At 39.9% G+C, this 26463-nt stretch overlaps 1 protein-coding gene across 1 annotated transcript; it reads left to right on the forward strand.

Annotated features, from left to right (window-relative positions):
* The first annotated feature begins 13327 nt into the window (after nucleotides 1-13327).
* LOC124082479 (antigen-presenting glycoprotein CD1d) lies at nucleotides 13328-18271 on the forward strand. Its single transcript, XM_046428881.2, has 5 exons — nucleotides 13328-13635; nucleotides 13904-14182; nucleotides 15017-15295; nucleotides 16136-16238; nucleotides 16336-18271. Exons 1-5 carry the CDS (start codon nucleotides 13431-13433, stop codon nucleotides 16355-16357), a joined length of 888 nt encoding a protein of 295 aa, XP_046284837.2. The 5' UTR covers nucleotides 13328-13430; the 3' UTR covers nucleotides 16358-18271.
* Nucleotides 18272-26463: the final 8192 nt, after the last annotated feature.

Below are 26463 nucleotides of genomic sequence, written 5' to 3' on the forward strand. Positions count from 1 at the left end.
ACATGTACTTATGGTAATGATGTCCATCTTATTACACCATATTTCCCACCCCGATGACTCCTCCCTTCCCCTCTCTCCCCTTTGCCCTATCTAAAGTTCCTCCCATATTCCCCCAACCCCCATTAGGAATCAGCATCCACATATCAGGAAAAACACTGGACCTTTGGTTTTTTGGGATTGGCTTACTTCACTTAGCATGATATTCTCCAACTCCATCCATTTACCTACAAATGCCATAATTGTATTCCCTTTTAATGCTGAGTAATATTCCATTGTGTATATATACCACAGTTTCTTTATCCATTCATCTGTTTAAGGGCATCTGCTATTTTGCTGAATTCATTTATTAGTTCTGGGAGTTATCTGTTAGAGTTTCTTAGATCCTGTAAATTGGGAATCATGTTGTTGGCAAATAGTGATAGTTTGAGTGCTTCTTTTCCTATTCATATCCCTTTAATTTCTTCTTCTGTCTATATGCTCTGTCTAGAGTTTCAAGGACTATGTTGAATAGAAGTGGTGAAAGAGGGCATCCCTGTCTTGTTCCAGTTTTTAGAGGGAATTTAAAAAATTTTTTTCCCCTTCAGAATGATGTTGGCCTTGGACTTAGCATAAATAGCTTTTACAGTGTTGCGATACATTCCTGTTACCCCTAGTTTTTCTACTGTTTTGAACACAAAGAGGTGCTGTAGTTGTCAAATGTGTGTCTACATCTATTGAGATGATCGTATGATTCTTGTCTGTTGATGTGATAAATTACATTTATTGATTTCTGTATGTTGAACCAACTTTGCATCCCTGGAATGAACCCCACTTGATCATGGTGCACTATTTTTTAAATGTGTTTTGTATGTAATTAGCCAGAATTCTTGAGAATTATTGCATCTATGTTCATTAGGGCTATTGGTCTGAAGAGTTCTTTCCTTGACGTGACTTTGTCTGGTTTTGGTATCAGGGTGATATTAGCTTAATAGAATGAGTTTGGAAGGGGTCCCTTCTTTCCTATTTCATAGAGTAATTTGAGGAGTATTGGAATTAATTCTTCTTTGAAGGTCGTGCAGAAACTCAGCAGTGTATTTGTCTGTTCCTGTGTTTTTCTTGGTTGGCAGGCTTTTGATGGCATCTTCTGTTTCATTGCTTGAAATTGATTTGTTTAAATTGTGTATTTCCTGACTCAGTTTGTCCATACCATATGTCTCTACGAATTTGTTGATATCTTTGATATTTTCTATTTTCCTGGAGTGTAAATTTTCAAAATAGTTTCTAATTTATCTTCTGTATTTCAATCCTCATATCATGATATTTCTTTTTCATATTTTCTTTTTCCTCATGAATTTAAGTAATTTCAGTTTTCTCTCTCTTCTTCACTAGCATGGCTCATGGTTTATCAATTTTATTTATTTTTTCAAAGAACCAATTTTTTGTTTTGTCCACTTTTTGAATTGTTTCTTTTATTTCAGTTTTATTGATTTCAGCTCTGATTTCAATTATTTCCTGTCTTCTACTACTTTTTGTGTTGATTTGTTCTTTTTCTAGGGCTTTGAGATGTAATGTCAGGTCATTTGTTTGTTGACTTTTATTCTTTAATGAATGAGCTCAATGCAATGGATTTACCTTTTAGCACTGCCTTCATAAATCCCAGAGATTTTCACATGTTGTATCATTGTTCTCATTTACTTCTAAGAGTTGTTTTTTTTTAATCTCCTTCATGATGTCTTCTGCTATCCATTTGTTATTCAGTAGTGTATTATTTAGTCTCCAAGTGTTGGAGTAGCTTCTATTTTTTATTTTATCATTGATTTCAAATTTCATTCCATTATGAAATTTTATACAATGCAGGATAGTATCTCTGTTTTTTTGTATTTGCTAAGATATGCTTTGTGGCATAACATATGTTCTGTTTTAGATAATGATCCATGTGTTGCTGAGAATAAAGTGCATTTTCTTATTGATGGATGATTTCTGTAGTTTCTTTGTTTAGTTTTTGTTTGGAGAATCTATGTAGTGGCGAGAGAGGTGTGTTGAAGTCATCCAGTATTATTCTGTTATGGTCTATTTGATTCTAGAAATTGAGAAGGGTTTGTTCAATGTACATAGATGCTCCATTGCTTGAGGTATACATATTTATGATTCTTATGTTTTGTTGATGTATGGTTCCTTCAAGTAGAGTGAAATGTCCTTATTTATCTCTTCTGATGAACTATGGCTGGAAGTCCACTTTATCTGACATGAGGATGGAAACCCCTGCTAGTTTACACAGTCCATGTGAGTGATATGTTTTTTCCCATCCTTTCACCTTCAGTCTGTGGATATCTTTTCCTATGAGATGAGTCTCTTGAAGGCAGCATATTGTTGGGTCTATTTAAGAAACCCAATCTGCCAGACTATGTCTTTTGATTAATGAGTTTAGGCAATTAACATTCAGGGTTATTATTGATCTATGATTTGTATTCATTTTGGTTTATTTTTGTTTTTTTAAGGTGACTTGGTTTTTCCTTTGATTGACTTTTCCAATATTGTTCCACCTTTTGCTGATTTTCATTCCTCCTCATGGAATATTTTGCTGAGAATATTCTGTAGTGCAGGCTTTCTAGTTGTAAATTATTTTAACTTTTGTTGATCATGGAAGGTTTTTGTTTCATCATCAAATCTGAAGCTTAGTTTTGCTGGATGTAAGATTCTTGGGTGGTATCCATTTTCTTTCAGAGCTTGGCATATATTGTTCCAGGATTTCCTAGCTCTGAGGGTCTGGGTTGAGAAATTTACTGAGATCCAAATTGGTTTCCTTCTATATGTGTACAATAGAAGGTACTTTTCTTTTATGGCCTTAAAAATTCTCTTCTTATTTTGTATGCTAGGTATTTTTATTATAAATTTCTCTCCTTATTCTGTATGCTAAGTATTTTTATTATAATGTGCCTGGGTGTGGATCTGTTATAATTTTGTTTTTTTTTTAAATTCCAACTTTACATTTATTGATCATGTGACAACAAAAATGTTTGTTCTTCACTTCATTATTTGTAAAATATCTAATTTATATGGCAAGCATTACATGAGATTTTTGACACATAAATAATCCCAAAGCATCAAAGAGTAATTTTAATTACTTCCCAATTTTGCCTTGGGAAGGAAATTTTTTAAGAGTTGGAGGATTTCTTTAGTGTGAGTCTGTGAGGATATATACTTGTGGGTGGGTGGGGTGGGGAATGGAGATAATTTTAGGTGGTAGAGCTAAATGCCTCTAGCAGAACCAAACTCCATGAGAAAAATACTCCTTACATTTAAAAGACAGTTCATGGGTTGTCTCCTTGAAAGAGAGATAATTCACAATTTTTATGAGGAAATTTTAAAGTCAGAGATAAACTGCTCAGAAAGACAAAATTAATAGCCATGTTATAATTTTGTACATTTGGTGTCATGTAAGCCTCTTGTATTTGGTTTTCCATTTCATTCTACAGGTTTGGGAAATTTTCTGGTATTATTTCATTGAAAAAATAGTATATTTCCTTGGTTTGTATCTCTCTGCCTTTCTTCATTCCAATAAATCTTAAATTTGGTCTTTTTGTGTTATCCTATAATTCTTAGATGTTCTGATCATGATATCTTACCATCTTCACTGTGTGGTCAAGTTTATTTTCAAGATTATATATTATGTCCTTATTGCCTGAGGTTCTGTTTCCAGAATTGTTTTTGGTGATGATTTCTATTGAATTTTCAATTTGTTTTATTGTTTCCTTCATTTTGAGCATTTCTGTTTGGATTTCTTTCAGAATCTCTCTTTCTTGAAATGAAGGTTACTATGGTTGGGAGGGTTAGTCTTGGATGTGGAACTCCTGGAGATAGGGCATAGCAATTGCTCGTCCCTGTTGGAATACTGAAGCCCAGGAATCTCCTTCGGGGTCCTCTTGTGTGTTGTAGGAGCCTGATCTTAACTTGTGGACCCCTCAATTCCTGGTCTGTAACTTAGTTTATAAACTGTATGTCTCTCACACCGATGCTTTTGACTTCCTAATCTGGAATCTCTCTCTCTGGAGGTCCTCAGGGCTGAGCACCATGATCAGTGTGCCTGTTCTAGAGAGCTGTTGTGTATTGTGCAGATGAGGACCAGGCACTGAGAGCAGCAGGCCAGCGATGTAGATGCAAGTGCTGAGCCAGGTTGGTGGCTATAGTGCTGGAAGACTGGGGTTTGGAGAGCCAGAGGGCCCTGTTGATAGCCAAACCAGTAGGACCAGGTGATCAGTGGATGCTGGATTGGGGAGGGACTGGGGACTGGGCTGGTGTTGGGTCCCAGCAAGTGCTGCTAGAGTTGGCCTTGAGGACCCTGTGGGTGCTGGGCTGGTTGGGTGGGTGAGCCCGGATTAAGATGTCCTCACAATCTCTTTCAACCTAGAAACCCTGTGCCAAATTCTCTCCTGACTCTGCAGCAAGATAGTGGCTATTAGCACACCTAGCATAGAGATCTCACATGTAACCAAGGCTGTAAGACCTTTGTGGTGGTCATCCATGCCTTGGGTGTTGTCCCTAGATGGAAGTGGCTGTGTCTCTAGCTGGTGGCTATGACAAACTTGTAGGTGTCTTGATGTTGGGCTTCTGGGCCCCAGCTGGTGTCCCAAGATGGAAGCTGCCCCAATTAAAAATGGCAATGGTGACAGTGGAGGTAACCCAAGATGGCGGCAGAAGTGTCCCAAGATGGAGGCAACAGCTTTCAGAGATGAGGTAGTGAGGGTGGGCCATGGGATGGTGTTGGGTGGCTTGTGCAGAGATATAGCTCTGTAGCAGGCAGTGCTGCCATGGGCACCTGCCTCCAGGCCCTGTCTGGTGTCTCAAGGTGGAGGTTACCATGTTGAGGGGCCTATGGGGGCAGCTGCAGTGTGCCAAGAGGAGGTGGCTGAGGAGCCCTGGTGTTGGTAGATGGGGAGCCTGAGGTCTGGGCGTTTCACCCAGCAGTGGGCCAGAGATCCACATAGGCAAGGGGCAGCCATATGTTTTCCTTTTAAATATGAAATTAATTTACAGTACTCGGTCTTGTTCTTGCTCTACACAGTTACCTTTAAATTAAATTTTAAAAAATAACAAAAAATATTTAATATTTACTGATGCGTTTACCATTTCTGACACTCTTCTTTGTTTTTTATAGATCCAAGATTTCCTCTAGCACCCTTTTCCTTCAAGTTGAAGAAATTCCTTTTGAATTTCTCATGTACCTGTGCGGGAAGCAAATTCATTCAGTTTTTAGTTTTGAAATACTTTGTTTTTCACCTTAAGTTTCGATAGATATTTGTTGGATATAGAATCCTGGTTTGAGAGTTTTTAAAAGCACTTTTAAGATGTTATTTATCTAACTTCTGGATTGCATTTTACTTACAAACTGTTCTCATTTCCTCCCTATATGTAAGGTGTATTTCACCCTGAAGGCTTCCAAAGTTTTATGTTTATCCCTGTTGTTTATCAAGTTAATTTCATTGTTTCAGAGTGTGTGTGTGTTTGTATGGAGAGAGAGAGAGAGAGAGAGAGAGAGAGAGAGAGAGAGGGAGAGGGAGAGGGAGAGAAGAGAGAGAGAGATTGTTGAGCTCCTTGCTTTCAGGCCCCACTTGCAAATATGGTAAACGTGTTAGAACACTTGACACTATACCTAGCTCTCTGTGTCTCTGGACTTAAATCTTTGTCTCTTCATCTTAGTTAGAGTAACTAGCCCTGGCAGGGTTTCTATGTGAGTTGATCTGAAATTGTCCCCAAGTGGACAGAGGAAGGAAAGTTATGTGATTATCTGGAATATGTTCCTGTATTTGTTCACAGTCCTCACTTTCTGTTTTTCCCAGTAGTTGGAACCATTAGTTTCTGCATACTAGTGTTTGCAACGTCAACAAAATATTTTTTTTTATTGTATGAAATGCTCCATACAAGTTGATCTTTCCTGATGAGATAAAAGAAATCTCACCCATCTTTTAAAACTATATATTTCTGTTACTTATTTACATGTGTTTTTTGTCTTATCCTGAACAACAGGCCCATGTGGAAATCTTTTTATGGATTCAGTGTCAAATGCTCTGAGATCCTGCATACTCCACGGAGATGACAATATTGATTGATTCCTAAAGTGTTTGGTGAATGAAGATGACAATAAGAACACGTCCCCTTATTTCATTTTCCTCCTAAACTGCTAATGCGAATAAGTTTCTTCTAAAAAGCAGACAGGGTGCTTTCAGTATTATAATGTCCAGTGGCTTATCTTTGGAACACAGGGTGGACATTTGAATGCTTCCTTGATGTGCTTGACAGAATCAAACAGGAGGTAGCTCTGTCCTATGTGAGGATATACTTTAGCCCTCAGAGGGCCGAGGGCAGTGAGAGGACATGAAGATGAACAAAGAATTGACACCAGGGTGTCAGTGAGAACAGTCTTTAGATAGCAATGGTGGAAGGCCACAAGAAAATCAGTCATTGAAACTGAGAATAAAAAAATCAGGTAATGTTCCCCAAGCATCTGCCAAAATACTCCAATTGGCAGATGAAAATGAAAGGCAGAAAAGTCTAATAAGGAAGGAGCAATAGATACTTCACAGCCAGAAGCTGCTCAAGGATTGTTGAAAGCTCACAGAAAATATGTACTTTGAAAAGTATTCGCATTTGTCAGCTTTTCATAGCTTTGATCAAAATACCTGACCAGAGGAGGAAAGTTCATTGTGGACTTATGGTTGCAGAGGTTCCGTCCATGGTTGACTGATTCCATGAATCTGGGCCTGAAGTGAGGCAGAGCATCATGGCCAGAGGAGGTGGTGGAGAAGAGCAGCTCAGGAAGCAGAGAGAGGGGGTAAGGGGCCAAGGCAAAGTCAGAGTCTTCCAGGCCTCAGTGACCCACCTCCTCCAGCCATGGCATCTGCCTACAGCTACCTGGCACTTAGTCCATTCAAACCAGGAAGGTCCATTAGGTTAGAGCTCTCACAGTCCAATCATTTCACCTTTGAATATTCCCACATTAACTCAAGAGCTTTTGAGGGACACCCGATATACAATTGTAGCATTTCATTTCTGGTCCCCCCAAACATATGCCATCTCACAACCCAAAATGCATGAGTCCATCTCCAGACTGTCCATAGTCTTACTAGTTCCAGCATTTCCCCAAAGTCCAAGTCCAGAGTCTCATCTGTGACTCAGGGAAACCCTTGGCTGTGAGCCCCTGTAATGGTCAAGAGCAAATCACATCAATCCAAGGCACAATGGCACAGGGTAAATGTGCCCGTTCCAAACTCGAGGAACAGGGGCCTGGACAGAAGGATGGTACCGAAACAAATCTCGAAACCCAGCTGGGCAGCTGAGTCCTGCAGCTTCACTTTGGCATCTGGGGCCCGAGGTGTTGAGCTGTGCCCCTTTGTCCTTGCCCATGGCAGTGCTTGTGGCCTCTCCACAGCCCACAGCTTTCCTCCCCTGCCTCATTCTTCTGTGGTGTCCCACTTCACCTCAAGCCCCTAAAAATGGGATCATCACAGCGTGGGGGAAACCTCTGAAACCATAAGCTCAAAATAAACTCTTCTTCTTCTAAGTTGTTCTTGTTAGTTATTTTAGTCACAAAGAGCTGACCAACACAGCTTTTCTATATATATATATATATATATATATATATATATATATACTTTTTGAGAAAATACAATCCTTCTCTGGTTTTCTTAACACTTTAGTAACGTAATGGATTCACTCTTTCTAGACTGGATCACTAGAAGTTCCTGGATGCCCCTTCACTGTTCTTTGTCTGTTTGCAGAAACTAAATGCGATTATTTTTATTTTACGAACAGGGAAGCAGGCAAGGGTGGGCCTTGGTGCTCACTGTTCATAATTCTCCTGTGCTGCTTTGAGTTAAGTGGACATTAGAGATTGGCCATTCATTAAATGGATCCTGGGAAGTTGGCCTTTTTCATTTTGGTTGGTTTGTGTTTCCTTGGCTTATTTATTATTTAATTTTTATGCCTGCCCTTCTGGAAAATTCTAAAGTCATGTTGTTAGATAATATTTTGGCATTTTAGCACATGCTTTTATTTCTTTCCTTGCATTTTTTCTTTCCTTCCCTTTATTCATGAAAGTTAACTACACGTTTCTCTTTGCTTCAGGGGAAGAATGTGGCAGGAGAGAAAAGAGAGATAGCTTCCCAATCATTCTGTTATTTTTTTCTAGGGCTTCTCTAAGCAGTGAACATGAGACATAAAGGCATGGATGGAAATTCTTGAAGAAACAAGAAGTGAGAAATAATTTTTCCAGACTAGCTTGGTTTGTGTAGTTGGGAAAGAGATGTTTTGGGTTCTAAGAGAAGAAGGTGGCTGTCTCCCTTATCTCTAAGCAGAAAGCAGGAAGTTGAGTTAATTTCTTACCACCATGATCAAGGGAACCTGCCCCAGATAATGGAGGTTTTGTAGCATATGTAAAAGAGCCAAACACAGTCAAGTGGGGGTTCATCCCAGGGATGCAAGATTGGTTCAATATACAAAACTCAATAAATAAAATTCATCACATCAATAGACTTAAAGATAAGAATCATATGATCATCTGAAGAGATGCAGAAAAAGTATTTGACAAAATACAACACCCCTCTGTGTTCAAACACTAGAAAAACTAGGGATAACAGGAACATATCTCAACATTGTAAAAGTTAAATATTTTAAACCTGAGGCCAAAATCAATCTAAATGGAGAAAAACTGAAAGTACTCTCTCTCTAAACTGGAACTAGACAGGGATGCCCTCTTCCATGACTCCTATTCAACATAGCCTTCAAAATATGAATATTATTCAGCAATAAAGAAAATGAAATTATAGCATTTTCTGGTAAATTGATGGTGATTGATTAGAGAATACCATGCTAAGTGAAATAAGCCAATCCCCCAAAACCAAAGGCTGAATGTTGTTGTGGATACTAACTCACAACAAGAGAGAGTGGGAAGGAGAAGAATAAAAGTCCATTGGATTAGACAAAGTGAAATGAAGGGAAGGGAGGGGAGAGGGGAATAGGATATAGTAGAATTAATTGGTCATAACTTTCCTAGCCTTGTATTTGCACACTGTATATGACCACAAGAATGCAGACCCTAAATAGAATAAGATATACTATATGTATGTATATTCCGCCAAAATACATTCTACTGTCATGTATAACTAAAAATAGAAAAAAGATGCAGGCTTTGTGGCCTAATTCTAAACAAGGGCATCAGGTGGCACAGAATGTGACAGTTGAAATTTCCTCTGGACTTTGAAGTCTCTGGGGATACAGGAGGTGCACCCTTCTGTTGGAGCAAGAGTAGCTGCTGAGGCAGAGGGACCCACAGGGGAAGAGATGGACTGAATCCTTTCACCAATGATGTGACTATGTACCTAGAACAAACAAACAACCCTGTTTGAAAGAACATTTGCTAGAATTTATAAAGGTGTTTATTCAAGTAAAAAAGATAAACACATACAAATGAAAGCATGTGTTAACTACAACCAACTAGAAATGGAAATGGGAATAAGTGACGTATTCAAAATCCAAAAACAGAAAGAGGATACTTAGGAATATATTTCATATGAATAGTACAGACACATATCAAAAACTGTATAGCTCTCTGAAGGATAAAAACTATTTTGAATTAGTGAAAAGATGTATTCCTTTCTCGGTTCAGAACACTTAATGTAACAAAATATTAATTAGCTCCCGAATTTTTCAGTTAAATAAAATTTTAAGTAGCATTAAAATGGCTCCAAAATAGGAAAAAAAAATGTAATGATGGGGTCAGAGTGTCTGCCATTCAAAATACTAAACCCAGAGGCCACCATATCAAAACATTACGGTAATAAGATAGGAATGGACAAATAGACGAATTAAGGTGTACAATATACAATATACAAAATACAATATACAAAATAGATCTCAACAGCTCCTTGGCACATATCATAAAGATCTAAGGTCATCCTACCATCATGATACAGCCACATCGATGTTTATAGCAGTGCAATCCACACCAGTCAGGTTATGGAACCAGCCCAGATGCCTGTCAGCAGATGAATGGTTAAAGAAAGTGTTATAGTTAAAGCTTCGTCCCAGGGTTTCATAAACTGACTTCCAGACCACTCACATATAATCGAATCAAGCCTTTATTGAAGCACACCGGTGGCGGCTGACCAGAACATAAAGCTGTTCCCCTGATCAGCACCGAACAATTGCAAGGGCACTCCTTATAAGCCTGAAAACTGCAAAAGGGGTGTTCAGGGGGTCTAGCCAATGCAAGCAAGCCAGGTTACAGAAGCGAGACAGTGCAGTCAAGCGGAGGGAAGCCTAACCAATCACAGTTAGCCCAGTCACCCCAGTTACAGAAACAATGCCCCATTAGGTAGTTCTGTGTTCTTAAAGGTTTCTATAGCAAAAGGAAAAGAACATCTTGCTCCAGTCATGACTCTTCTACTTGGCATGGTTGTTTTACAGGATGAAGTCATAAAACAAAATGGAGTCACATTTGCTCCTACTATCACAAAAGCATGGTATATGTACACAGTGGAGCTTTACTCAGCCATAAAGAAGAATGAAGTCATAGCTTTTGCCAGTAAATGACTGGAACCAGAGAGGATCAGGCTAAATGAAATAAGCCAGACCCATACAGTCAAGGATCAAGTGTTTTCTTTCTTATGCAGAAGCTAGACCAAAATAAGGGGAAAAAGGGGAGGAGGAATCTCATCAGAACAGAAGAGAGACCAATAGAGTAGAGGTAGGGGTTGGAAGAGAGGGATGGAGGAGAGGCAGAAAATGTGAAGAATGGTGGAATGAAACTGATGAAGGATCCTGTGTACACGAGTGAACGTACCACAGTGAATTTCACCTTTATTTATGCCTATAATGCACTAATAAAAAATTAAACAGTAGATAAGACAAATAGAGTAAAGGAAGTGCTGGGAGAAAGGTCTGCAAAGCAAGTTGAACAAAGTAAAGTGAAAGGAGGAATGGAGGGAAGTACCAAGTCCAGTGATACCAGTAGAGGTTTGGCTAAGACCAGAGGGAAAGTTCTGCCCTTGCCGTGACCTCTTTAGAGATGCTTTCTGCAGGGCCTCAGAATATACAATGAAATCAATGGCAGAGGGAGGTACAGGCAGCTCCATGTGGACAGAGCTTCCAATATTGCTTCATTTTCTAGCTGGATACCCAGCCATTCACTATTCTTTGCAGTTATATGAAATAACCTCTAATACACAGATTAACTCCATTTCTTTTCTAATCTTTTCATTACTGCATTACTGTTATACATAATATTGGGGTTTATTTTGATATAATTATGCAAGCATGGAATATAATTTGCTCCAATTCAGTCCTCAGTACTTTTCTTCTCACGTCTATGCCCACAGTTCCCTTCCCATCCACTATTTGGGCTATTTTGAACTCTCACTTAATCACTTAGACCTTTATTTGTTACAAAAATAAGTTTTCTGTGTTCTTTCAAACTGTTTTGGGAATTCCTTATAGTAAGGTAGGTGGGTTAGGGCGATCTCCAGGATCCCTGCTCAGAGTGAGGGGCAGATGCCTGTTCTCTAGGGACACAGGGGGTATGGGAGGAAGGGAAGTATTCATGTGGTCAGATGGGAGGAAGTGGAGCCAGGAGATGTGATCCTTACATGTGCTGTCCCTCCAGCTAATTGACAAGAGCACACAGAAAGAGACACACACATGAATGTTTCTATAATGACAGGCTCTGCAGGTGCTGGGAGAAAGGTTTGCAAAGCAAGTTAGGAGCCAGGAGTGCAGGTGGGGCTGGCCTAGTTCTCCTGCCTTTGTTCACAGTCTGGGAGGCTCAGAAGACTCCCCTGAGAAATTGATCTCAGAGCCTGAGGTCAGAGTGGTTATAACAGGAAGCTGGTGAGGGGAGCAAATGGGACCAAGTTCCCCAAACTGAGTGAACTCTTTGTAGTACAGGGACATGATCTAAGAGGGTGGTTTAGTCCTGCTTTGTGACAGTAAGTGGAAAGGTTAACAATTACCCAATAGGCATTATTTTCTTTTCTGATTTATTTTTGAAGAGAAATCGCTTTTTGCAACCCCCCCCGGGGGGGGGGTTCATTGTTCTGCATGTGAACTTAAATATTACTACATTGGTGTAACATTGAGGGTTTGATGCAGAGTGACATATAGATGACTAATCAATTCTCAATGTATGAGTTGTAAGAATATCTACTTGTTGAGCAAAGGCATTTCTCAGACCCATTTTTTTCTTGTGGGTCCAGGTGAGGAAAGACGTTATTTAAGGTCCTGTGGGTGAGGACTAATAATGGCTGGAGCAGTGCTGTTTGTAATCAGAGTACGTGAAAGTGACTTTGAAACCTGCACTTTTAATCCATGTGAACGTGGACTTTAAATCTGAACCTTAAATCCAGGCCACTCTTGATTTTTATCCCTTGTCTCCTTTGTACCTATCCTATGTCTTTTATTCTACCTCGGGACACTGAGAAAATTGGTTTTAATGTTGTAGTTTATGGTCAATGTATAGATTCACTTGTAGATTTTTTTTTTTTTTGAAAACTTAAAAGTGTAAAACAAATCAAAATCACCCATAGTCTCTCCACTTGGCGACCCACACCGCTAAACCAAATTCTTTCAAAAAAATTTTTTTTGTTTTTTTTTTGGCACTGTCGCAGTGGTAAAACAGATACACCCAATGTCCTCTTTTAACAGATAACAGTTGCAAAGTGCTGCAGGTGCTGTTTGATATTCCTTCTTCATTGAGACAGATCCTGGGAAAGTGAGTTGGTTGTGCAACCCAGTGAAGTGAGCGACTGCTTCGGGACTCCTCCCATTCCAGCAGGGACTCCTTGCAGACGAAACCCATAGGGGCTAGGGCGACAGTCTAGCAGAAGAGTAAAACGCACCCCAGCAGGAGCGGGGCGGCTGCCTGAGATGTGCCTGGGACTTGGCTGGGGTCCCCTCCAAAAGCGGAGCGCACAAGGCTGCTGGGGGCGTGGCGTGGAGGGCAGCGCCCTGGGAAGGGCGGAGCCCGCAAGGTCCCAGACTCCGCGGCTTGGGGTGCAGCTGGTTCCTGCTGTTGTGGGTGCTCCCGCAGGTGTGGGGAAGCTCTGACGGTGAGTGGCCCAGGGTGCCCGAATCCTGGCGCTAAAGGACCAAGAGGGGGAGCGGGCTTGAGACTTAGGGAAAGGCTCCCCTGGACGAGGGGATGAGCGCTGGGCCGCGGAGCCCGGCGCGCACAAATGCACCAGAGACTGTGGGGTCTCTGGCTCCTAGCGCGGTGCGGGTCAGGGTAGGCGCACCCCAGCTGACCCTCCTGGACTCACCATCTGCTTTGCTTCCTTCCTCTCCTTGTGCTGTCTGCTCCGTAGGCCATTTGCTGTACTCACCCAGTCTTCTTGTCCCCAGTCCTGCGAAGGAGTGTCCTCTTCCGCTATCTCCAGATCTCCTCCTTCACTAACAGCAGCTGGATGCGCACTGACGCCTTAATCCAGTTGGGGGAGCTGCAGACGCACAGTTGGAGCAATGCCTCAGACACCATCAGCTTTGTGAAGCCCTGGGCCCAGGGCACCTTCAGCAGCCAGCAGTGGGTCCACCTGCAGAATATATTTCGGGTTTTTCGAAGCAGCTTCACCAGGGACATACAGGAATTCGCCAAAATGCTGTCCTTAGAGTGTGAGTTGAGCGGATGGATCCAGGGCAGGCGCCACAGTGTGAGAATGGGCATGGAAGTCCTGCTGGGAGAGGGGATGAGGTTGTCTGCTTTCTCCCCCTCTGAGCACTTGCACTTCTGCCTGGCCGGGCCCCAGTTTCAGGCATCAGGCCACCCACTCTCATTTCCTTCCACTGTGGGTCCCCCGTGTAACCCCAGTACCAGTCTCTTCTCCTTCATCCCTTTCAGTCCTTTAAAGCTCATTTGAGTTTTGCACGTTTCTCTCCACAGATCCCATGGAGCTGCAGCTGTCTGGTGGCTGTGAGGTGCACCCTGGGAACGTCTCAGAACACTTTCTCCATGTAGCATATCAAGGAGAATATATCCTGAGTTTCCAGGGAACTGCTTGGGAGCCTGCCCCACAGGGCCCCCAGAGGGTAGATTTGGTCATCAAAGTGCTCAACCAGGACAAAGGGACAAAGGAAACAGTGCAGTGGCTCCTCAATGACATCTGCCCCCAATTTGTGAATGGCCTCCTAGAGACAGGGAAGTCAGAACTGGAGAAGCAAGGTCAGCCTTCTGTCCTCTCCATCTACCCTACACTCTGACTCCTCTCGGTTTTGCCATCCAAGGGTTTTCTTTCCATTTTAAAAAATTCATTTCATTTTATTATTTTTTTGGGGTGCTGGAATTGAACTCAGAGGCATTCGACCTCTGATCCACATCCCCAGCCCATTTTGTATTTATTTAGAGAACAGGGTTTCACTGAGTTGCTTAGCACCTCACTTTTTTCTGAGGATGGCTTTGAACTCCAGATCCTCCTGCCTCAGCCTCCTGAGCTGCTGGGATTACAGTTGTGCATCACTGCTCAGTTGGTTTGCTTTCCTTTAAGCATCAGAGAAAGAGCAGGACACAGGAAAGGATGAATAAGGCTTGAGGGTATATTTTCTATTTATTTACTTATTTATTTTTGCACTACAATTCTTAATACACCATTATTCAATAATTTATCATATTTCTGATTATATATAAGGTATGTTGACATTGAGGGTATATTTTCATATCACCCACCATCAATCATTGAATACCTGCTGGGTTCCATGAGTTGAATTAAATCAAGACTGTGGGTCAGAATTGATTCAGACAATGTTTGAGACATGATGTGTGCTCCAGCTGAGCTCAGGGTGTTAGAGTAGGAGGTGAGGCATTTATAGGGCACTGGGATCAGGGGAGGGGAAGGAGATGAGGGATGGGTCTCCTGGGCAAGGTAACAAAGGGATCAAAGCTACCTGGAGACTCCACCTCCAGAAGTGGACCTTTGGGGAGCATGAACCTTGGAGGAGGCCTGGGACCTCTGATGCAGAGTTCTCACCTTATGGTTTCCTCATCCCTTATTGGATACAGTGAAGCCCGAGGCCTGGCTGTCCAGTGGCCCGAGTCCTGGGCCTGGCCGTTTGCTGCCGGTGTGCCACATGTCTGGCTTCTACCCAAAGCCCGTGTGGGTGATGTGGATGCAAGGGGAACAGGAGCAGCAGGGCACTCAGAGAGGTGACATCCTGCCCAATGGTGATGAGACGTGGCATCTCCGAGCAACCCTGGATGTGGCAGCTGGGGAGCTGGCTGGCCTGGCCTGCAGGGTGAAGCACAGCAGCCTAGGAGGGCAGGACCTCGTCCTCCACTGGGGTGAGAAAGGGCTGGGGCTCTGTTGGAAATGGAGACAGGTGGTTCTGAAGCATAGAGGGAGCGACTGTGAAGGATGAAATTGGCACACCAACTAGGAGGGCTAGAAGGATGGATTCCAGACACAGAAAGGAAAAAAATGGGACTGAGATCTGATGTATTAATACAAGATGAAATGGGATTGATAATCTTAGAGATCTGGAAGTTATTGGCAAATAATAAATCCCTGGAAGCTGGGCATGACAGCACTCATCTGTATTCCCAGCTGTTGGGGAGGCTGATGCAGGAGAATTCCAAGTAGGTGGCCAGCCTAGCCAAATTAGGGAGACCTTGTCTCAAAATAAAAGATAAGGGCTAGGGATGCAGCTCAGTGGTTTGTCCCAGACTCTGGGATTCAACCAGCAGCACTGCATATAAAATGAAAACAGAATTCTGGGAAACTCATTTCCCAGCAGAATGGGGATCAGGGACTTATGAAAAGCAGGTTAACAAGGAGAGCTGTGGTATACTGAGTGCTTCCTGCGTGGGGCCAGGCAACGCTGCATCCAGTGCTTTACCTGAGCATCATCACCACTCTCTTTTGAAGCAGTTACTGTTATTTTATTTTACAAATGAGGAAATTGTACGCTACGTTATTATATAGTGAAATGAACTGTAGTGCAGGTGCCTAGACCCTGTGAAAAGGTGGGGAGTCGAAACTCCTGAGGAATAGAAGTTGATGCTTTAAATCCATGGTGGTGGTGGGGAATAAGCAGTACCTGGCCCCCTCACATGTGCTAGGCCAGGGAACTTGATACCTGGAAGGGTCCTGTGCTGACACACACCTTGTTTTCCCCCATGCAGATGGGACCCACACCTCTGTAGGCTTGGTCCTCCTGGTGGTGACCTGTCTGGTGTTCCTCTTTATGCTCATTCTAGGCTTAACCTTCTGGATTAGGAAACGCAGGTAAGTCTCCCCTTCCATCTGCTCCTTCCCTCATTCTCTCTTCTCCATCCCCTGTTCCTGTTTTCCTAAAGGTGTCTCTGTTTCTACTCCCTCACAGCTCCTATGAAGACTTCCTGTGAGTCTCCTGGCCACCTGCCTCTCTGGAGGCCAAGCATCAAGCTCCCAGGACTGTAGTTTTCCCCTGCTCAGGAACTGAGTGTGAAGTGAGCGTGGTCTTGGAGAAGTAACAAAAATAATCACCTCCTCTTTTAGCATTTATCTAAAAGAGTTTAAGTTCTTTTTCCTTCTGTTACAAGTGATTCTGTACAAACAGCAGTGCAAACTCCCGTGTTTACCTGCATGCAATGCGGAGATACAGGGACTAGGGTGGAAGTGCATGTGTTGGCCTCTGAGTGATGGAATCTGTCTTGAGCTGGGAAGCTCATATCCTGTGCCAAGGTGGCAGCTGCGGTGGCCTGTTGTCAAGTACAAAGTCAAACTCTAGCTTGGCTGTAATCTGTATTTCCCAAGAAGACTGGAAATCTGGAATTTTATGTGACATGTCTGATTTTAAAACGTCAGCATGATTTTGCAGAATAGTCTGTGTGACATCCCAAATGAACACTGCTGACTAATGACATCTCAGGTTCGGTGGCTTAGGACTTAGCTCTCACTTTCTTGCTGTTTCAAGGATGAATATGCCGCTAACAGATTTCCTAGGGGAATTCATTGCAGGGTATCCATGCTTTCTTTTCATTTTGCACATGGAGACCGGCTCCCTGAAACTCTCAGTTGCTGGCTGCTCTATTTTCTGCTGTTTTTGCCTTAGTGTTCTACTGTTTTGGATTGAGCTCTATGCCTTCAAAGCCCGAGTCTCTCTCCTCTGCTGTGCAGCTCCAGGCTGAGCTGTTGTTTATGTTTTCATTTGTTCCTTAGTTATGTCTCTGTTTGCTTTTTTTAAAAAAATATTTTTCTAGATGGACATAATACATTTATCTTATTTATTTATTTGTATGTGGATAGAACCCAGTGCCTCCCATGGGCTAGGCAAGTGCTCTACCACTGAGCTACAAACCCAGCCCTCTGTGTTTGCTTTGGAAGGAGTGTGGGTGGAGATCTCCCATTTGGAGTCAAACAGAGCCCCAGAGAACATGTCCCCTCTGTGTTCTGTGTGTGCAGTAGCGGGAGCTCCAAGGTTCCCGACAGAAAAACAAAATCCTGAATTCCAGAGTTTTAAACACAACTACACTTCAAGACACACTTGCTACCCAGCAGGAGAGATAATTATAAGGAAAGCCATATCAGTTATAGACAAAATAAGGAAAGTATAATTTTTTTTTTACAGCCTGGCTACAATTGAAACACAAACAGCTTTGTGACTATGATGTGGAAAAAGGTGGAAGATATTCACTCTTATGGCAATGCACAAAATAAAAACAAGAACACAACCCCTTAAGATGTTGTAAAACTCAAACTTGTCCATGAAACACTGAAGGGTGGTGGATGCAAAGTTCAGAAAATGAAGTCATTGAGAAGTGACAGATTCTGGAGGCACAGGTGGAGGAGAAAGCTTGCCAGACTGACAGAGAGGTACTGGCAATATTGGTGGAGAGCAGGGAGAATGGAGTGTAGAAACCTCCCAAATGCAGCAGAAATGTACTTGACCTAGTCGGGCATGGTATGGTCCATGCCTGTAATCTCAGTGGCTAAAAAGTAGAAGAATACTCTCTAGTCTTATTTATTCTTGAGGAGATTGGAAATGAGGGGCTCTTCTACTTCTGATTCAAAATGTGAAACTGAGTGCCAACCCACACCATACTCCAGGGTCACACATTGAAAAAAATGAAGGAAATTAGACTCGGGCAGGAACAGCTGTGGCATTGTGAGGAAAGGCTAACCAGCAGTAAATTCAATCTTAAACATGGCTTCCTTGTCCAAGATTAGCTAGATAGTTGGTGAAATCCAAATGATCACCTCCCTACTTTATCAATGATACAGAACAAGGAGATTGTACAAGTTTGGTAATAAAAAAACAAATCAAAAACGTTGTGTAACTCAGTCTCCACTATTATCTACATACAAAAGGTCTCTGACTTACCATGGTTTGACTTATGATCTTACAACTTTACAATGATGTGACAATGATACACATTCAGAAGGAGCTGTACTTTGAATTTCGATCTCTTTACAGGCTGGTGATATGCAGCACAATACTTTCTCTAGACCCTGGGCAGCAGCTGTGAGCTGTCCTTCCCAGGCAGCCACGTGACCACAAGGGTGAACAGCTGACACTCTGCAGTGTACTCTGTGGCCAAGCTGCAAAGTTCATAGGTTTGTTGCATTAAATGCATTCTTGACTTAAGATGTTTTCCACTTATGATGGGTTTATTGGGTTGTAAGCCCATCCTAAGTTGCTTAGCATCTAAATTGTACATCATTGGAGTATGATGTTCAGTATACCAGGAAATGCTTCTAAATTCATTTATGTGGAAATGAGACCCATACAAAATACAAAAGTCAATCAATAAAAAAATCATAGACAACTCAGAAACCAGAACTGGCAGAAAATTATATAGATGAATTCTAGATAGGGAAGAGGGGTGGGAGGGAAAGGGAGGGGGCAGGGGACAAGCAAGGATGGTGGAATGTGATGGACATCATTAAACAAAGTACATGTATGAAGAAACGAATTGGTGTCAACATACTTTGTATACAACCAGAGATATGAAAAACTGTGCTGTATATGTGTAATAAGAATTGTAATGCATTCTACCGTCATTTAAAAAAAATATCAATAAAACATAAAAAAATCCACTTGGAAATTTATAAGCAGAGATGAAACAAGCAGGTAAATATGGGGAATCTCATAAAAATGAAAGGAAACTTAAAAAACAAAAAACTAACCTAATAGAATGAGTCCAAAAAGCAAAAACATAGCAGTTGACCTTAACAATGGAACAAACACTGTGAAAGAAGAATCAAGGATCTTGAAGAAAGGTCAATAGAAATTATTCAAAAGAGAACACTGAGGAAAAAATGCTGACAGATTAAAACATCATCTATGACTTGTGTTATAATAATTGTACTGGAAATTCATCCGGGGGGTGCTTTAGCACTGAGCTACATCTCCCAACCTTCTATTTTATTTTATTTTTTTGAGATGGGGTCTTGCTAAGTTGCTGAAGTTGACTTTGAACTCATGATCCTCCTGCCTCAGCCTCCTGAACCTCCTGAGTTGATGGGATTACAGGTGTGTGCCACTGTGCCCAAGCAGAAATGATATTTTTTGAAAAAATGACTAATTTTGAAGTAATGACTATTTTTTCCCCAAGTCCATGAAAACGATCAATTCAAAAATCCTAGTGAGGGATGGGAGGTAGCTCAGTAGAATGAAGCCCTGGCCTAGCATGCATGGGGCCCGAGGTTCTCCTAGCACTACACACTAAACAAACAAAAAGCAAACGACTCCCCCCCAGCCACCCCAAAGACCCCCAAATTCCAGTGAATTCAAAGCAGAATAAATACAAAGAAAACTGTATCAAAGAGTGTCAAAGTCAAACTGCTGAAAACCAAAGATAAAGAAAAAAACCCTAGAAGCAGCACAGAGCACATACGTGGGAACAATGAGAAGACTTGCAGTTGGCTTTTCTTCAAAAATGTAAACTAGCATGTAATAGAATAAATAAAATGTGGAAACCCAACAAACAAAAGCAACTCACCTATTAGAATTATACATCCATCAAAATAATTTTACGGCTGGGGCTGTGGTTCAGTGGTAGAGCGCTCGCCTAGCACGTGCTAGACACTGGGTTCGATACTCAGCACATAAAAATAAATAAATAAAATAAAGGTATTGTGTCCAACTACAACTAAAAAATATTTTTAAAAAATTTAAAAATAAAGTGATGTCTTATGCTTAATGAAAGCTGAGAGGATTTATTGCCAGCAGACCTCCTGAAAAATGCTAAAAGATGCTTATAACCTAGCTACTTGGGAGGCTGAGGCAGGATGATCTGCAAGTTTAAGGCCAGCCAGTGCAACTTACCAAGACCCTAGGCGTACACTTCATTGGTAGCCTGCTTGTCTAGCATGTGCAAGGCCCTGGGTTCAATCCTCAGTACAAAAAGAAACAAAGAAATGTTCAAGGAAGTCCTTCAGGGTAAAGAGAATGCAAGTTGTAAACTCAAATATACAAGGGGGACTGGAAAGAATTGACAATATTCAATGAGTAGAATTTTTCACAGTGATAAAACAATTCATATAGAAGACCTAAAAATCCTCAATGTTAATGAACCTAAAAATAAAAAAAAAATTAAAATTCATAATGAAGAGATCAACAGAAACAAAGGGAGAAATAATTAAATCAAAATAGTGGTTGGAGTTTTTTTTAAAGCATACTCTTCTCTCAGCAATTGATGGAATAAGTAAATAAAATCAGTGAGACTCAAGAAGATTTGAACAGTAATATCAACCAACATGACCCAATATACAACTGTTTGACTTTATACCTGACAAAATTCTGAATATATGTTTTCTTTCTTTATTTGTTTTTTAGGTATACATGAACTTAGAATGTATTTTGATGTATTATACATATGTGGAGTATAACTTATTCTAATTAAGATCCATTCTTGTGGCTTTACATGATGTGGAATTACAGAGTTCATGTATTTGTATATGAACATAGGAAAGTCATGTCCGATTAATTCTAATGTCTTTTCTATTCCCATCCCCCCTTCCTCCTCTTCCTTCTGTTTGTTTAATCCAATGAGCTTCTATTCCCCCCTCCTCCCCGTTATTGGTCATTAGTAGCCACGTTCTCTTCCAACACATACAGAAGATTCTTTGTAGTAGGACACATGTTGGGCTGTAAAAGAAATTTCAATTAATATGGAAGGATTGATATTACTGAGTATGTTTTCTGATCACAAGGGAAATAAATTTGAAACCACTAACAATAAGACATCTAGAAAGTACTCAGAATATTTGAAAATTAAACAGCACCTTGATAAGATTAATAAAATTGATGTCTCTCTAGCAAAAATGGTCAAGAAGCCGGATACAGTGGCACACAACCGTATTCACAGATACCGGAGAGGCTGAGGTGGAAGGATTACAAATTCTAGGCCAGCCTAGGCAATTTAGTGAGACTCTGTCTCAAAAAAGTAGATGAATAAATGAATAAATAAATAAATAAAAAGAAAAAAGACTGAGCATGTAACTCAGTGGTAAAGCAACGCTGTGTTAAATTTCCAGTACCTTAAAAAAGAAAAAGAAAAAGAAAAAAAACATCAAATAACAAATATTAATAATAAACGAAAAGGTATTACTACAATCTATTATTAAAAGGATAAGCTGGGAATATAATGAAAATATCATGGTAATATAATTGAAAATATAAATTAAATGAAAAAAATACTTTAAAGAACACAACTTTACTGAAACTGAGACAAGAAAAAAGTGAACATCTGTTAGCTCCTTGGTAATTTGCTATTAAAACAATAAATATCAAATATATAGTAGATCAAATAAGTAAATAAATACTACTACTACATATATTATTAAAAATCCTCCCACTAAAGAAATGTCTTAGCTCAGTGAATTCTAACAACATTTAAAAGAGAAAAAAATCACAGTTTTACATAAATTCATTGTAAAAACAGAGATGGCAGCAGTTCCCAATTTGCTTTATGAGGTCAGCTATTCCTAACATCAATAACTTACAATAAAATTATAACAAAAAATTACAGCCCAATATTTCTCATAAATTTAGATACAAAAATTCTTAACAAAACTTAACAAAATCTCGTAATGTATCTAAAGGTATTTTATCATGGGCATGTGAAACTTATCCCAGAACAGGAACATAGGCTTAATATTTAAAAATCAAACAGCATAATTAATCATCTTGATAGATCATAGAGGAATAATCATGTATTCATCTCAACAGAAATAAAAGAGTTCAAACAATCAATATCTGTTTATGGGAAGAACTCTCAGTAAATTAGGAATTGAAGGAAATGTCCTAGTTTGATAAAGAACAACAAAAACTATAACGCGATATGAATGTTAGCATTTTATGCTTCTAAGATTCGGAGGAAAGCAAGAACGTCTGTGTTCATCATTTCTATTCAGCATTGCACTGGATGTTTCCATATTATTAAGAAGGAATTAAAACCATTAAGTCTGAAAAGCAATAATCCTACATATGTTTGCAAGTGGCTCAGTAGTGTATAAAACAGAGAATATTTAATTGTGTTCTGTGCCCTTTCTCAGTCCAGAGGGCCTAGTTAGTATACAGTTTGCAAAGTCTGTTGGAGAAGCAAATTAGCAATGTTATAATCCAATTCAGGACAAAAGGCAATTAGAGAATGTCTGATGAGAAGTGCAACAATTAGTTAAGAAACCATTTTTGCTTTATCTAAAATCTTAAATAAATATGAATCCTGGCAAAAACCAATACAGAATACATGTTAGAGTGGATAAAATGACTTCTAGGAACAATTCAATCTAATAAAATTACATTTCATAGAAATAATGGCTACAGAAGGAAATGCACAAAACCTTTATATTCAATATTTGATGCATCAGTTATTTACTGTGTACTTTTTATATAAAATGTAAAAGTCTTATATAAAATAATTTATCACAATGAATATAGCATAAATACAATTGGGAAAGGTAGAAATTATTTAATTGTGGTTTTAAAATAATAGAATTAGTTTGATTAATGGAATTCATTTGGTATATTTTGTCATAGATACTTAAAATTTTTTTTGTAGTTGTAGATGGACAGCATACTTTTATCTTATTTGTTTATTTTTATGTGATGCTGAGGATTGAACCCAGTGCTTCACACGTACTAGGCAAACGCTCTGCAATTGAACTACAACCCCAGACCCTTGTCATAGATAAGGAGATTTAAGAACATAGTGATCTCCAGAAGACTGGAGGAATTAGGCTTGTTTAGATTACAAACACAGTCTGCAAATCTTATTTAAGGCTAACCATAACTGTGGAAGAAAATATAGGAAAAATAGCCCAGAGGCAGATAAAATCCTCCATTTAAGCACTGTTTTCTCACCTACAAAGCTCCCCACACCAATACAGTTTACTTAAAAGTACCACATTGAGTTTTCCTGTTCATCTTAAAGTAGGGGGTTAAGAAAATGGTCCTAACAGACAAACAGCTGTCACTGCAGGTGAGCATTCTATATAGCAGGCACCAGAATATCAGTTTGGAACAGAGTGAAACAGCCCATTTTCTCTTTGAACACCTGCTGTAGCTTGTGGATGTTCATATTTCACCACAAGGTGGCGCGAGTGCTAAACAGTTAAACCAAGGCTGTAAGACTAGAGTATTGAAGCTTTCTTAGGGGGGAAAAAAAAAAGATTGATTTTTTTTTTTTTTTACTTTTAAATATTTATTTATTTTTGTGCTACATACATATATATAATTCATCAACATAACATGATAGTGGCAGACACCTCTGTACCATCCCCACGGAAGCCATTGTGACAGGCTCACTCCAGCTGCATCGCCCGCCCTCTGCACCTTTGCCCCAAGACTTTTCCTGCAATGTGATGGGGACACCTGAGAGAAGCCACTGAGCATTTGTGAACTCCCGGAACTGCAAGTGTCAGGGAGATAATACCTGGTCTGTTAATGGATGGGAGGTCATGAAAATGTGCTCTTCTCATCTCTCAGGTAGAAAAGTCAGAGGCACAGTCTGTATGGAGGATCGGAAGCTTCCAGTGAGTCGGATCTCAGTTTTTCATGGAGGTGACAAGGCTGATAACATCACTGTATTGAGTTTCCATCCTTTCCTGTTTTACCCTTCCTAGTGCCCCCAAATAAAGTTCTACCTTTAAAGCTCCCAATGCTGATATAGACCTTCCTTTCTGTTTTAGAATCTCCATTGTGGAAGAAATCCAAAATTGACCCACTACTCTTATAAAAATATATTTCAGCACCAAGAAGTCTCCCTCATGGATGCCCTTTCCAATCAGTAACCTTTTAAAGGCAATCAACATTCTGATCTCTACCACATTATATTAGTTTTAATTCTGTTTTTGAACTTCACATTACCGGAATCTTAATGGTAAGTACTATTTTATGTCTGCCTTTTTTTTGTTGTTGTTGAACATTATTTCTGTGATATTTATCATGTTTGTGCATGTAACAGTAGTTCAACACTTTCATTGCTGTGTAGTATTAAGTCATGTGAATACACAGCAGTTTACCCATTCTACTATAAATGGACATTTAATTGTTGCCAGATTTTAGCTATTTTGAATAATGCTACTTTAAGCATTTTTTGTACATTTTTTTTTTTCTCGGTGGTATTGGAGATTCAATCCAGGGGCACTCTACTCCTGAACCACACCCCCAACCCTTTTTAAATTTTATTTTGAGTTAGGGTCTTGCTAAGTTGCTTGGGGTGGCCACAAATTTGTGATACTGCTGCCTCACCCTCCCAAGTAGTGCCACCACACCTGGTTTGTGCATGTCTTTATGAACATAAGCACTTGTTTCTCTAGGGAATATACATAGAAATGGGATTGCTGGGTCAGAGGTTATATGTATTTTTTAAAGAATTTCTCCTTATTAAATTTCAAATTTTATTCTTACTTATTAACATGATAACTGTACACATTAGTGGGGTTTGTTGTGATATTTCTACACCTATACATATAGCATGCATGGATCTAATCTAATTTTCCTTTTATCATCTTCCCCTCTGTGCCCCTTCCAAACTTTGATTAGTCACTATTCAATATTCAGGTTGAATTGTTTTAGCTTTCACATATGAGAGGGAATATGCACTCCTTGTCTTTCAGTGTCTGCGTTTGTTTTATTTGTTATAATGTCCTCCAGTCCCATCCATTTTGCTGCAAATGGCAGGATTTTCTTTATGGTCTAATAATTTCCATTATGTATATATGCCATGTTTTAAAAATCCATTTATCTGTTGATGGACACTTAGGTCAATTTCATATCTTAGCTCTTGTGAAAAGTGTTGCCTAAACATGAGTGTCTAAGTCTCTCTTTGGCATGATGATTTGCTTTCCTTTGGATAAACACCCAGAAGTGGAGTAGCTGAATCATATCGTAGCTCTATTTTGAATTTGTTTGAGGAGCCTCCATACTGATACTATTCTCCATGGTGACTGTACTAATTTACATTCTTGACAGCAATGTATAGCAGTTTCTTTTTCTCACCAGCACCAGTAGGTTATTTATTTCCTTATTGGTACTGGGAATTGAATCCAGGGGAATTTTACCACTGAGCTATATCCCCAGTCCTTTTTATTTTTCATTTTGAGACAGAGCCTCCCTAAGTTGCCCAGGTTGGCCTTCAACTTGGAATCCTCATGTCTCAGCCTCCTGAGTAGCTGGTATTAAGGAATGTGCCACTACACTCAACCCGTCGTTGTAAATGGGGTGAGATGATATCTCATTTAGTTTTGACTTGCATTTCCCTGATGGCTAATTATATTATTTCTTCATGTATTTATTGGTCATTTGCATTTCTTTATTTGAGAAATGCCTTTCCAGATCATTTGTCCATTTTAAATGTATTACGTTTTTGTTATTAAGCTCTTTTTGGAGTTCCCTATGTACTCTTGGTCTTAACCCTCTGTGAGGTACATAGGTGACAAGCATTTTCTCCCATTCTGTACATTGTCTCTTCACTTTGTTAATTGCTTCCTTTGCTGTGCAGAGCCTTTTCAGTTTGATGTTATTTTATTTGTCAATTTTTGTTTTTGTTTCCTGTGATTTTTTGGGTTTTGTTCAGAAAAATCATTGTTCGTGCCAATATCTTGAGCTAATTCCTCTGTTTCCTCTACTAATTTGAAATTTCAAGTCTTGCATTTAAGCTTTTTATCCATTTTGAGTTGAGTTTTGTACAGGATCAGAGATGGGGGTCCAGTTTCTGTGTTCTACATGTGGATATCCATTTTTCCCAGCATGATTAATTGAAGAGACTGTTATTTCTCCAATATATGTTTTAGCAGCCTTTGTGAGATTCAGTTGAGTGTAGATGTGTGGGTTTATTTCTGGGATCTCTATTTTTTTTCCTTAAGCAGTCACACAAGTCTAAGCCACATTTATTTGCACATGTATAGTCATGGGCAACAGATACTCCAGTTCATACAAATTTATAAAACAACAAGGTTAATAATCACTTGTACACTTGTGTGCTATCTTGCGTACATATTCAAATCTTCATTTTGTAACCTT

This window comes from Marmota monax, unplaced genomic scaffold (assembly GCF_021218885.2).
Source record: "Marmota monax isolate L192 unplaced genomic scaffold, Marmota_monax_Labrador192_F-V1.1 WCK01_AAM20220418_F8-fsc00145, whole genome shotgun sequence".
Lineage (NCBI taxonomy): Eukaryota > Metazoa > Chordata > Mammalia > Rodentia > Sciuridae > Marmota > Marmota monax.